The sequence below is a fragment of the Brassica napus genome, chromosome C9 (assembly GCF_020379485.1).
Source record: "Brassica napus cultivar Da-Ae chromosome C9, Da-Ae, whole genome shotgun sequence".
In the NCBI taxonomy this organism is placed as follows: domain Eukaryota; kingdom Viridiplantae; phylum Streptophyta; class Magnoliopsida; order Brassicales; family Brassicaceae; genus Brassica; species Brassica napus.
Genome location: NC_063452.1, coordinates 18069776 through 18083154, shown reverse-complemented (window position 1 = coordinate 18083154; position 13379 = coordinate 18069776). Strand labels below are relative to the sequence as shown.

The 13379-nt window shown below is 33.1% G+C and overlaps 2 protein-coding genes across 4 annotated transcripts; one reads left to right on the top strand and one right to left on the bottom strand.

The window, feature by feature from the left end:
* Positions 1-665: 665 nt before the first annotated feature.
* Positions 666-3630, top strand: LOC106396156 (GDP-mannose transporter GONST1). 3 transcript variants are annotated; one of them, XM_013836478.3, is made up of 11 exons: positions 666-810; positions 894-1032; positions 1353-1476; positions 1633-1846; positions 1931-2070; positions 2167-2296; positions 2405-2503; positions 2712-2866; positions 2940-3056; positions 3133-3230; positions 3309-3630. In XM_013836478.3, the coding sequence occupies exons 4-11, from the start codon at positions 1649-1651 to the stop codon at positions 3359-3361; spliced, it is 990 nt and encodes a 329-aa protein (XP_013691932.1). In that variant the 5' UTR covers positions 666-810; positions 894-1032; positions 1353-1476; positions 1633-1648; the 3' UTR covers positions 3362-3630. The 3 variants fall into 3 exon arrangements, with proteins under 3 accessions (XP_013691932.1, XP_048623408.1, XP_013691931.1); XM_048767451.1 differs by having other exon boundaries at positions 1353-1477; positions 1637-1846; XM_013836477.3 differs by having other exon boundaries at positions 674-810; positions 883-1032.
* An 84-nt stretch (positions 3631-3714) lies between these two features.
* On the bottom strand, positions 3715-7007 carry LOC106396155 (prolycopene isomerase, chloroplastic-like). Its single transcript, XM_013836476.3, has 10 exons — positions 6704-7007; positions 6092-6315; positions 5913-6023; positions 5792-5845; positions 5623-5714; positions 5354-5549; positions 5096-5287; positions 4851-5009; positions 4528-4770; positions 3715-4130 (listed from the first exon to the last, which is right to left on the bottom strand). Exons 1-10 carry the CDS (start codon positions 6873-6875, stop codon positions 3816-3818), a joined length of 1758 nt encoding a protein of 585 aa, XP_013691930.1. The 5' UTR covers positions 6876-7007; the 3' UTR covers positions 3715-3815.
* Positions 7008-13379: the final 6372 nt, after the last annotated feature.

Here is a 13379-nt window from a genome sequence, read left to right as displayed (position 1 = left end):
TGAGCTTGGAGAAAATAGGGTCGACTGATGAAGTAATTAATGAGATATTATGAGTAGTAGCTGTGGAGGGCGTGGGCGTTGAGGATGAGAATCGGAGAAGACAATAGTTGCTTCTATTTTCAGATGAAATGAAGCTTAAAAGACAGAGCCGCGTAGGTTTAAGGAGATGATGACGTGACTACATAAAGTTCTCTAAATGGACGATTTTCCTATCATATGTGATGGCCTAACTGAGACTCATATCCCCTTTTGTTACTTGTTTGATTATCCAAAGTAGTGGATTGTGGCCGGTAGTGGTGGTATGTGAGGTGAGTGTTATAAGATATAACAATAGAGGCAAATGGGTTAGTGAGAGTTGGGCCACAAAATGCGTAATATAAAAAGTAGACAACAATATTGAATAATGTGGTTTATTCCCACTGAAGTCGTATGTATTTTGTTTTAATTAAAGATCTATTCAATTATTGGAACATGAGAGGAAATTTAGAGATTGCAATTTTACTCCCAGTTTTAATTGGTCAAATTAAACCAGCCACAACACAACCAGTATGAATAACAAAGAAAGTAAACATTTTAGCAAAGAATGAAACTTAAATAAAAACGAAAGGAAAATTAAATTGAAAAACGCACAAGAAAATAAATAGAAAAAAAAGTCTTTTTCTAAAATGTAGGACCGATATATAAGTTTGGTAATAAAACATTGTCACTGGATGTGATTTTATAAAATCCCATTTTGTCTGTCTCCATCCTTTTGAAATGTAACTGCAAGAAAGAAGAAAGAAGAAAGAAGAAGACAATACAAACGAAATCGTGAGTTTTTATTTTGCAATTTTTTATTTTTTGGATAATTGCATTCATAAGTCTGAACATGTGATTTTGAAGAGTTTGCGCAGGTTAGCATCGACTTCGGTTTGACGGAAAGACCAGATCGAGACTCTTAAAAGACGAAGACTGTCTGATCTGGGTTTTAATCTCTCTTCCATCTCCCTGCTGAGAATCCGAAGGTGAATCTCCATGTTCGTGTCTTCAAAGGTACTTTCTTTATTTTGCTATTTTTTTTTAACAATCTAATGAGGTTTGAAAGCTAATTTGGACTTTGTAGCTTATCCCAAGTCTTAAAAACGTTGACTTGCTTGAATCTAATTATAGTATGTTGGTTTGTGTGTTCTTTCTCTTACCATACTTGGCCAATTTTCTTACGATCTAATTGGCGTGTTAACTTGCTCAATACTCTGTGCTTGCTTGATATTTTTAAAGAACGTAGAAGCTTTAAACGGATATCTCTATCTACTTACTTTGCCTTCGGTATATCCTTTTTTATCTGAAACTGACACTTAACATCTTCTCTGAAGGACTTGACCATTTGGGGCACTTGAGTTCATTAGTAGAGTAGTTTCATATCCCACTGGAGACTGGCACACCAAATTTCATGTGAACGGAGTTCTTAATACAAGCATTTAGGAGAGAAGTGATCAGGTTCACTCTCAATACTCCTTTACTTTCTTTTTCATGATTAGGGATGGAAAAGAGATTCAGAAAAAAAATGAGTTACTGTTTTCATTTTCGATATCTTTCAAAGGTGCCACCTTTATTAAATGGATGTCTAATATTGATTCTGTATTGATCTGGTAGGTCCTCCTCATTGGCAATGAAATCTTACGAACACGATGGAGTGGACTTGGAAGATGGGAAGACACGAGATAAGCCAACGCTGAGAAAGATACCTAATCAGGCTTTGTTATCCGGTTTAGCTTACTGCGTTTCATCATGCAGCATGATACTAGTTAACAAGTTTGTTCTTTCCAGCTACAACTTCAATGCTGGGATCTTCTTAATGTTATACCAGGTATGTATTGTTCATGCAATTTCCTTAGCAGACTCTGTATTGGTTAACTTTTTAATAATCTTACGTGTCTCTGTGATGTTGCAGAACTTTGTCTCAGTGATTATTGTTATGGCTTTGAGCTTAATGGGTCTGATAACAACTGAACCGTTGACCTTGAGATTGATTAAGGTCTGGTTCCCCGTGAACGTGATATTTGTTGGGATGCTTATCACAAGCATGTTTAGGTAGGAATATGTTTAAATCATGTCATGTTTAAACAACATATGAAGTGTGGATTTGATTTAATTTGATTGTTTCGTTTATACTTTTGCTTTTGACAGTTTGAAATACATCAACGTAGCAATGGTCACGGTCCTGAAGAATGTCACTAATGTAATAACAGCAGTTGGGGAGATGTATCTTTTCAACAAGCATCATGACAACAAAGTGTGGCTTGCTCTCTTCTTAATGGTACGCTTGTCCATTTTTTTATAGTGTTCCAAACAAGCATCATTGTTATAATGATAATCATTTGTTTGATTTAGTCCTAATGGTAGATTCTTCCCTTCTTTGATGCAGATCATTTCTGCAGTATCTGGAGGGATAACAGATCTATCTTTCAATGCTGTTGGCTATGCCTGGCAAATTGCTAATTGCTTCTTAACTGCATCTTACTCTGTAAGTAAACATTTGGTTTTGTGCATGCTCTTATAACAACACCTACTAGAATTATTTGAAACCATAAACAAACAAATATGAAAAGCAGAGCCCATTAAACATGTTTTTTTTTTGTGTAAAGCCTAAACCATGAACCTCATTTTGAAGATGCTCATGAGATGCAATACTATATGTTATTTTCTCATATTATGTTTAATTTTCTTTTCAGCTGACACTGAGAAAGACAATGGATACGGCCAAGCAAGTTACTCAATCTGGAAACTTGAACGAGTTCTCCATGGTCTTGCTTAATAACACGCTTTCATTACCGCTTGGCCTTATTCTCTCCTTTGCTTTCAACGAGATTGATTATCTTTACAACACGTGAGTTCACTTCCTGACATCTTTTCCTGTCAAATAGAAACCAAAGTTGATTGGCGTATAATGTTATGTGCAGGCCACTTCTTCGATTGCCAAGTTTCTGGATTGTCATGACACTCAGTGGACTTCTAGGTCTTGCTATTAGCTTCACTTCAATGTGGTTTCTTCATCAAACCGGAGCGACAACATACAGGTAAGATAGTAGACACTAAAATGCATTTTCAAACTCTGTACTTGCTTTTCATCTTGTGTTTTATGTAATTTCACAGCTTGGTGGGATCACTAAACAAGATACCTTTGTCTATTGCTGGGATCGTTCTTTTCCATGTACCGACCAGTTTGCAGAACTCAGCAAGCATACTCTTTGGTAAGCAGTCCCTCTGTTCGTCTGACTAATATCTCTCGTGATGTGGATTAACCTGAGAGAGGCTTGTTTGGTCTACAGGTCTTGTGGCTGGAGTTGTGTTTGCTAGAGCCAAAATGAGGGAGAAGTCCTAGAAACAGTTTATTGTTTCCAACACTGTTTCTTACAGCAATTAGTATTGGACATGCTCAAATAGATTAAGCTTCCCCAATTCAATTGTTTGTGGAGTAGAATTGGTTTACAACCTCGCAATTATAGTGAGAATATTTGTTTTTTTTTTTGTGTTAGTAGCAATGAAGTTAAGGTACTTGCAACACTATGGACTAGTGACAAGACTTGTGGTAAAGTACTAACTGAATGTATTTGATTCTTGGGTGGTAAAAGAAGAGCTGGGTTATATGTTTCTGGTTTAGACCTTATCTGCTACGTATTAATTAGATAGTATTAATTTTTGAAATATTGTTCTAATACTTTTTAAATTGTGGGCTAAAGTAAAATTTTCTGTATTGAAGTATGATGTAAAAGTAAAACCAAGAAAAGTAAGTGAATAGAAAAAGCATACATACAAAATAGTTATAGCACATATATCTACAAGCCTATAGCATCAAGAAGCTCTGAATGCTTAGAAACTGTGACAAGCGAATTGGCCACAATGGCACCACTAGCAGCCACGGCAGGGACACCAATCCCAGGAAAGGTCGAGTCACCACAACACATAAGCTGCGGAATGGGAGTAGAATGGCCAGGAAACGTACCTTTCCCTGCCTCTATAGCAGGCCCATATGTTCCTCTGTTCCTCCTCAGAAATCTCTGATGCGTCAATGGCGTTCCCACCAAACTCACCTCGCACTTCTCCCTCTTAAACCCTGGCCCTAACGCTCGCTCCACCGCTTTCCACATCACCTGATCACCAACCGCACCATCACGTATTGATTAACACTAATGTTGATTTGGCTTTTCTCAAGTTTGGCTACACTATATTTTATACTGTTATCGTTTGCTCTAAGAGCATCCCCGATGTATTATTATATTTTTTCTTCAAAATGGAGTAATTCTATAATGAAGTTAATTTTACTCTAACCTTAGTTTATTTTGAAGTGAAAAATAAAGTAACTAACAAAATTGAGTAAACTCATTTTTACTCCAATTTTTACTCTATTAATATTGGAGTTTTTTTTTATTATAAACTTCATTTTGAAGTAAAAAAATAGAACGAGGTTGGAAATGCTTATAACGTTTGGTATGGTTTCGGTTTACAGACTTGCACACAAGTTTCAAAGAACAAAAATGAATGTGTTACCTCCGACCGTTGTGATTTGAGATCCTTATACTCGGCACTTTTCCTGTCAAGACCTTCCCAGAGACTAAAAGGTTCGGTTCCAGGCACGTAAGCGTGCAGAACATGTTTCCCCGGTGGTGCAAGGTTCGGGCTAAGAACGCTAGGGACTGATATCAGAACCACATTCTGGTCAGCATCCACACCACGGTCCCAATCATTCACAACAATATGATGAATCTCAAGGTCATCTGCTATTCCTTGTTCCTGTTCCATTAAGAAAAAAAAAACTCAGGAAAAAAAAAACAAGAAAAGGACCAAACACACCAAGATGAAACGTTTCTTACCTTTGCATCGAATCCCAAGTGAAGATGCATGAATGATTCACATTGAGGCGTTGTGTTCACACCTGAAACGTATGAATCTGGGAGAGCTCCTGGAGGTAAAAGCTTTAACGTGTCCCACATCGATGCGTTGCTTACTACAGCCTTTCTAGCTCGAACAAACTGTGATCATTTTACATAATAAACTGAGTAAAATGATGAAAGAAAAATTGAATTTGTTAAAGTAAAATTCATGAAACTCTTCATACTTGACCGTTTCTTAGCTTGACTCCAACGGCTTTACCATTCTCAATGACAATGTTTTCAACATGGCTTTTGAGAGACAAACGTCCACCAAACTTCTCCAAGCCACGGACAAGCGCTTCAACCACTGCTCCACTGCCATCAATAGGATACTCCAGTGTGCAGCCTGGTTTGTACCACTCCGCAAACATGTAGATCTGCACACAGAAGTAATAATTAGAACCTTATCTTGTCCACCAAAGAAAAATTGACATTCTTGTTACCATTTCTGCTGAAAGAATGCCATCAGATTTGACTCCAGCGAGAAGGAAAGCAAGAAGATCAATCCAGTTTCGTATAAAAGGGTCCTTCAACCCCAAGGAATCAACGATCTCCAAGAATGGACGGAGAAGCTTTGTGGCTCCTAAGGCCCCTTGAGGACCCATTTTGATGAAAGATTTCAAGAGGGAAGGAGCATATCTAGCAAGAAACAAACAAACATATTAAGAAAACACTAAAAAATGATTCTATTGTGATACACCACTAGTACTACCTAGCAGCAGCTGTGGAGAGAACACCAAGATCACCGCGAATAGACAATGGTGGTAATGCCATAGCAGCAGAAGACAGAGGGAGTATTGCTCCCTGCAGGTTTCATATCAATGTGATTATTAGCAGATGAAAGTAAATGTCAAATTCATATTTGACAAATAAGCACCCACAAGAAGCTTCTCCCACTCTTGGACTGCGTTAGGTCCTGCATATTTCTCTAGATCCTGAAGTAAAAATAACAACAACATCAGAGATACAGTATCATATCATCTCATATAAACATTTGTTTACCTTGAAGAAATCAGTAGGGCCTATGCGTGACAAGAAATTTCCTTCTGGTAAGTAAACCATCCAAGAATCATATTTGGCGCATGGAAGTGATTCACCTAAAGCATCTAGAACCTGAAACCAACCCACAATGAATAAGAACAAACTCCACAAACAAAAACAAAAGAGAAAAATGTTTTTACTTGAGCAAGTGGGTTTGCTTGAGGGCCTCGCGATTGTAAGCCAGAGAACAGAGACGGTCCTGAGTCGAATTTGTAACCTTTGATCTCAAAGGAGTGAGCAGCGCCACCGGGAAGGTCATGACTCTCGAGGACGAGCACATCTTGATTGTATCTCGCTAACAATGCACCACAACATAATCCTCCTATGCCACTTCCAATTACCACAACATCTGCTTCATGCTCTCCTTAAAAATACACACAACCATACAGTAAAATTGTTAATACTATGTTTATCATTTTTAAGCGTATATAAAGCATATAGCGAATGACAAAAAAAGAAAAGAAGTACAAATACATAACAGATTAACTCGGGAAGACATAGAAAGACATAAACTTGCTAACTGTTCAATAAGACAACTAGTTCAGGTTTTGCTTTTTTACTCGCACTGCAAGAAACGAAGTTGCAGCTTATAAGAGATTATTACAATAATGGGAACACATAAGCCACTTGTCATTATTCCAGTTCATTTGTGTTTCAAATTCACCTTTATTTTTGTGAATTAAGCAGAAGAAAATAACGAAAAAGAGATATATATATATATATATATATAGAGAGAGAGAGAGAGAGTGAACCGGGGAAAGATTTCTTGGTGGGAAGATTGCCATTGGAAGAGGTTGAAGAAGAAGAAGACGCCCGTATGAAGCGAGATCTGACAGTTGGGCGTCTAAAGTTAGAGAGAAACGGTGGCTGAAGGGTCCAACTGCAGAAGGTAGCGGCCATAGGAGGAGACAGAGAGAGGATCATGAGTCAGTCTCTCTGTGTGTGGATTTGGCGGGCTCATTGTTCTTTCCTTTGTGATGGAGAGAAAGATTATCAACAGAGGCCTTAAACAAGCCACGTACAAGCACCAGCTTTTTTTCTCCCTTATACAGTAGTGGTCAATAACACCATGGGCTAAATTATGATAGGCCTATATACTAGCTCAAAGCCTATAACTGACACCAAGAGCAATTTGTATTCAACCTTTTAAATCGTGTAAATCATACAACTGCATGGTTTTTTTATTGAAAAAGGTTTGTACTTTTGTAGCTTTTGTTCGATAAACATAAAAATGATCAATTCAAAGCTGGATATTTTAATGAAATTTTGTGAATTAAAATTTATGAATTATATTATTTAATGAATAATAGTCTTTATCATATTTTTATTTTAAACAAACAGAAAACTAAAAAGTATTTTATTTTTAATTTATATTCATTTTAGATCAGTTTTTGTTTTTACTTTTAAATTACAAAACAATATTTCCATTGTTTTATTTATTATCAAAGATAGATTGAATTTGCAGTTTTGGAAGAGATCATATTTCATGATTTTGGTGGAAAACTTATTTTTACAGTTTTGATTTTTACAGTTTTGGCAGTAAAACCAGAATTTACATTTTTGATGGAAAAAATCATTATTGCAGTTTTTTGGCTGGAAAACTTATTTTTTGTGGTTTTGGCGAAAAAACTTTAATTTATGGTTTTAACGAAAAAAAATGTTTTCTTTTTAGCTGAAAATATGTTTTTGCAATTTTTGCCTGAAAGAAATTAATTTTTCAGAAAACTTATCTTAGCAATTTTAGAAATAAAACTTATCTTGTGGTTTTCGCGGAAAAATTCATATTGATGGTTTTGGCGAAAAAATGTTTTTGTAATTTTGGGAGGAAAACTCGTTACTAAACGAAAGTTGCAAAAACAGTTTGATCTTTTTATATAACTCTTAATTAAACTATGTTCCCTAGAAAGGGACATGTAAAAAGCCTTTCATAAGGCCAAATCCTAAATCTATAAAAAATTATTCACATCTTTTCATCTTTTTTGTTTATGTGTGTGGTGATTATCACATAAACTCTTGTTACCCTACAAGTTACATTTTCTTTTACAAATTTTGATTGTGCGAGTTTTGTTTCCACAAATGTCTCTCATTTCACCTGATGGAAGATCAAAAATATGTTGAAGGATTTTCATTGTGGCTTTACACAAGGTGATTGTTTCTCTCTTTTCAGTATTGTATTAGATGATATTTACATAAACAAATATTTTCTTACAAACAGATGCACTTGTTGTAAGAAAATATTTTTTGAATAAATTTAATAATATTGAAAAATATGCATAATCATATAGTTTTTATCTGGATGCAATTTTGAAAACATAAATGCATTTTGGTAACATAAATAACTAAATCCTTTTGTAAAACCTTTAAACATACATTATTATATGGGAAATTACCAAAAATACCACATTCATAGTATCACTTTTCATGTTTATAGTAACCATTTTTACACTAACTTTTTTTAATGAAGGATAAAAGACATTTATAACCCTAGGATTAACTAATCGAGACTTAGGATTTAAAATGGAGGGATTGAGTAGAATTTTTGGATGTGAAATTTAGGATTCTAATAAATATATAAATAAATAAATTTAAAAATATAAAAATAGATTTAAAAATAATTTTACAATTTCAAAAAGAAATAAAAAAAATTCAAAGAAAAATTCAAAAGAAGCTTTTATAATAAGTTCGAATTTGAAAAAGTATAATTCGAAAACATAAATATATAAATATATATATTTAATAATTATTTATTATATATATAGAGAACAAGAGTATAAAAGTCTTTTGCCACTAAATAATAAATGTATTTTTGAAAATGTTTTTTTTTAATAGTAATAAACATGAATAATAATACCAAAAAATGGTAAACATGAAAATTCCCCTAAGGGATGTTTCAGATTTGTCTATGAAATTTGAATTATTCCAAAGCGACTTGATGTATATAATTATATACACGTGACTAGATATGTAGGACCGTCCAACCCAACAGGAGATGTGAAAATAGATTGCAACATGCGGGTTATCTCCATGTAGCCCACTAGCGAGGGGGTCTAGATATATATCTATATATATATATATAAAAATATATTTGTCTCTCTCGTAAACTATCCACGTGGAAAGTCATTCTCTGACTGGCCGAAACGTGTCCGTCTTCTGAGTTTTATTTATTTGGTTGAACTTAATTTTAACTTTAGATTTATACTATGAACAATTAACAGAGCTTTTTACTCTTTAATATTATTGAATGTGTTAAATATTTCTTAATACATAATAGATAAAAAAACACACATTACGATATGTACGTTATATTATCATCAAAGCAATCTTTACCCTATGTACCTCATCCTGTGATAATTTATAAAATAGCAACGAATCTATGAGTTTAGCAAATTTGCAATTACTTACGTCAGAATTTTAAGTATACAAACATTCAACAGTAATGTGTTGAATATTATATTCATATGATTTAAAAGTCTTTACAAATTTTTATTGTTAAACATACACCAAAAACTTTATGAAAGTAAATATCCATTCAGATTCTCAACCACTTCAAATACTACCAACGCCAAAAAAATTTAATCAAGTGCACGGAAACTATAATATATTTATAACTACAATAAATACATTAGTTAATGAAAAATATTTTTTAAAAAATATTATGGATGCATACATAAATATTAAGAGAAATGTATAAAATGAAATAAAAGTAACAATAACTCGAAAAACAAAATGTATAAGACTGAGAATATTTATGATTTATGGTCTAAGATATATTCAACTTATTATCCTAATCAAGGCGGAATAAACATTGTATAATATTTTTTTAAAAATTATATATGCATAGAAATATTTTTAGTGGTAGGGTATATTTATAATTTCCTATATTTGGCCAAATAAAGAAAAAGGAAACATGCATGTATATAACCATGAAAAGAAAACTACTTTAAATAACTTAATCAAAACAACAACCACGTACAACTAAACCCGATGAACGTCCCAACCTCAAAAAAAAGATGGTATAAGAGTTTTTTTTACAAAAAAAAATTGTATAAGAACAAAAATCCCAAGACATGACGTATAGTTTTGTACTAACAGCTTATCAACCAATTTAATTTACATAGTTCATTCAACACTAATCAAAGCAAGCAAATATCTCTAATCAAAGTAAATATTGGTAGCTTCATAGTCTATTTAGTATTCAAATACATTAACATATACAATATTTAACTAATATATATATTTTTATATGATACAAATTTATATTAAACATTCATTCTAACTGTTTAAATTGTTTTTAAATTTTCATCCCGCCCGTAGGGCGGGCCGGCCCTAGTATATATATATATATATATATATATACAAACTGCAATCGGCAGTGGGGCAATCGACACAGATAAATGCATTTTGGTAACGTAAATAACTAAGTCCTTTTGTAAAACCTTCAAACATATTACATTATTATATGGGGAATTAAAAAAAAAATACCACATTCATAGTATCACTTTTTATGTTTATACTAACCACTTTTACCCTCACTTTTACTGAAAGATGAAAGATATTTATAACCCTAGGATTAACTAATATAGACTTAGGGTTTAAAATTAAGGGATGGGGTAGAATTTTTGGAATGTGAAATTTAGGATTCTAATAAATATATAAATAAATATATTAAAAAATATAAAAAGTAGATTTTAAAATAATTTTAGATTTTCAAAAAGAAATTTAAAATTAAAAAATTCAAATTTTTTTTTCAAAAAAAGCCTTTATAAAAAAGTTCGAATTTGAAAAAGTATAATTTGAAAACATAAAAAAAAATATATATATATATATTGTTTTTATTTATTTAAATAATTATTTATTATATATATAGAGAACAAAAATATAAAAACCTTTATAAAAAGTTCGAATTTGAAAAAGTATAATTCGAAAATATATAAAAAAATATATTGTTTGTATTTATTTAAATAATTATTTATTATATATATAGAGAACAAAAATATAAAAATCTTTTGCCACTTAATAAAAAGTCTTTTTAGTGGTGGTAAACATGAATAATGATACCAAAAAATAGTAAACATAAAAATTCCCTTTATTATATACCATAAAATGGATGTTTCTGTTACGAAAGTCAAAGAAAAAAAGCAGCAACCACCGCAATTGTTGAAAATATAAAGATGTTGGGTCCGCTGCACTATTTGCACAGTGAATTTCTTCTCTATATAAACGATCGATTTCGATCGTTTAGAAGAACACAACTCAACCTTCTCTTCTCTCTAATACACTCTTTCTATCAGTGTTAAAATATTCTACGGGTATAAAATTTTGCCCTTATTTAAATTCCTGCGATACAATAAAATACCAGTTCTTTTTATAACACATTATCAGCACGATCACTCTGCGATTCGGTAAAAAATTTATTTGTATCATTTATACCCTGTTATAATGGTCGGTATACCGCCTCTTCTATTATTTATATCATGTTATAATGGTCGGAATACCTCTTATATTATTTACTAGTAATTTAATTTATTTATTGGTCGGCCGAGCTGCCTTATATCCTGTTTATTATTTATTGGTCGGCCGAGCCGCCTTATATCCTGTTTATTATTTATTGGTCGGCCGAGCCGCCTTATATTCTGTTTATTATTAATTGGTCGGCCGAGCCGCCATATAATTTATTTATTATTCTGCATTGATCGGTTGAGCCGTCGCATGATTTGTTGTCATATAATATAAATATTTCATTGTCATAATTTTTCACTTTTATGAAATTTTATAGATTTGATTGACCGTTTAATACGATATTTTCAGACTAATTTTTGGTGCACTCGATTTAACCCCAACAGTCACAAAGAAAATTTTTCAAAAATTTCCCATTTCTCCAACGGTCATGAACAATAATTTTCATCTATAAATACAACTCATTTTCACTCCATTTCATCATCCAAAACATTTCATCTTCTCTCAAAAATTTCAAATCGCTCTCCTCTGATTTTTCATTTCAAGAAAGATGATTCGCGCACTTTTGTTTTTATGTGCCATTTTTATTTGTGTTTCTATTTATGGTTTATTCGTTGGAGAATTTACTCTGCGTGAATTTAAGATGAATATCAGTTTAATTTTCTTTACATCGCTTCTCCTTGTAATTGCTTGCATGATTAATGTAAACGGTTCCTTTTAATATTAATAATATTCTAATAATTTTTATTTATGTGTTTTAGAAATGTAAATGGCAAAAATCGAGAAACTTCAGTTTCCGGCATTGGAAGTAACTGGGACAAACTATACGGCATGGGTTACAAATATGGAGCTTCATCTAGATTCCGAGGAAATACTCGGAACAATAAAAGACGGCAATATATCAACCTCTCATGAAAAGGCTAAGGCCGTGATATTTCTGAGAAGGCATCTAGATGAAAATCTTACGCATGATTATGCGAGAACCAAAGATCCCTTAGATCTTTGAAAAGCTCTGAAGGAGAGGTTTGATAACCAAAAGAAAATTACTCTCCCCCATGCACTCGATGAGTGGAAAAATCTACGATTTCAAGATTTTGAAAAAGTGGAAACGTACAATTCCGCTATATTGAGAATAGCGGCGCAATTAGATTATTGCGGTAAGCCTGTCTCGGAAGCAGAAATGCTCGAGAAAACTTACCAAACGTTCCACAAAAATCATTATGTTCTACAAGAACAATATAGAAATTGTGGGTATACGAGGTTCTCTGAACTCGCTGTGGCACTTATAATAGCGGAGAGAAATAATGAACTCCTCATTAAAAACCACAATGCCTGACCCACGGGAACCAAAGCATTTCCTGAGGTAAATGCAACGGATATAAAAAATCTGGAAAAAGGAAATTATTCCTATCGTGGGCGTGGTCGTGGCCGTGGTCACAATCGTGGTTTTGGTCGTGGTCTTGGTTATCGATTTAACCGCAACCATGAAAGGAGTAACAACCCAAGAGGAAAGGGATCCAACACATGGAATCGATCTGATCGGGTAAAAATGAAAGAAACCCAAGAAAACCCTACTCATAAAAATGAGAACGTCTGTTACAGATGTGGATCGAAGGGACACTGGTCTCAAGTATGTCGAACTCCTCGGCATCTATGCCAATTGTACCAAGAATCTATTAAAGGCAAGGCAAAGGAAGTAAATCTCAATGAACACCTTGTGGGTACAACATCGACATACCTCGAATCCTCTGACTTTATGGGAGATTTCGACGAGGTCACTCATCAAAATAATTGATGTGTTTGTACTGATCAAGCTTAATAATGCCTAGTGATGCCATAAAATATTATGTATTTCACTTTCAAAATAATGTTGTATTTCAAAATATCTAATGTATAATTATTGTGTACTTGTTATTGATGAATAATATGTTTACTTATGAAAGTTTATTTTCTTTATTATTATTAACTGTG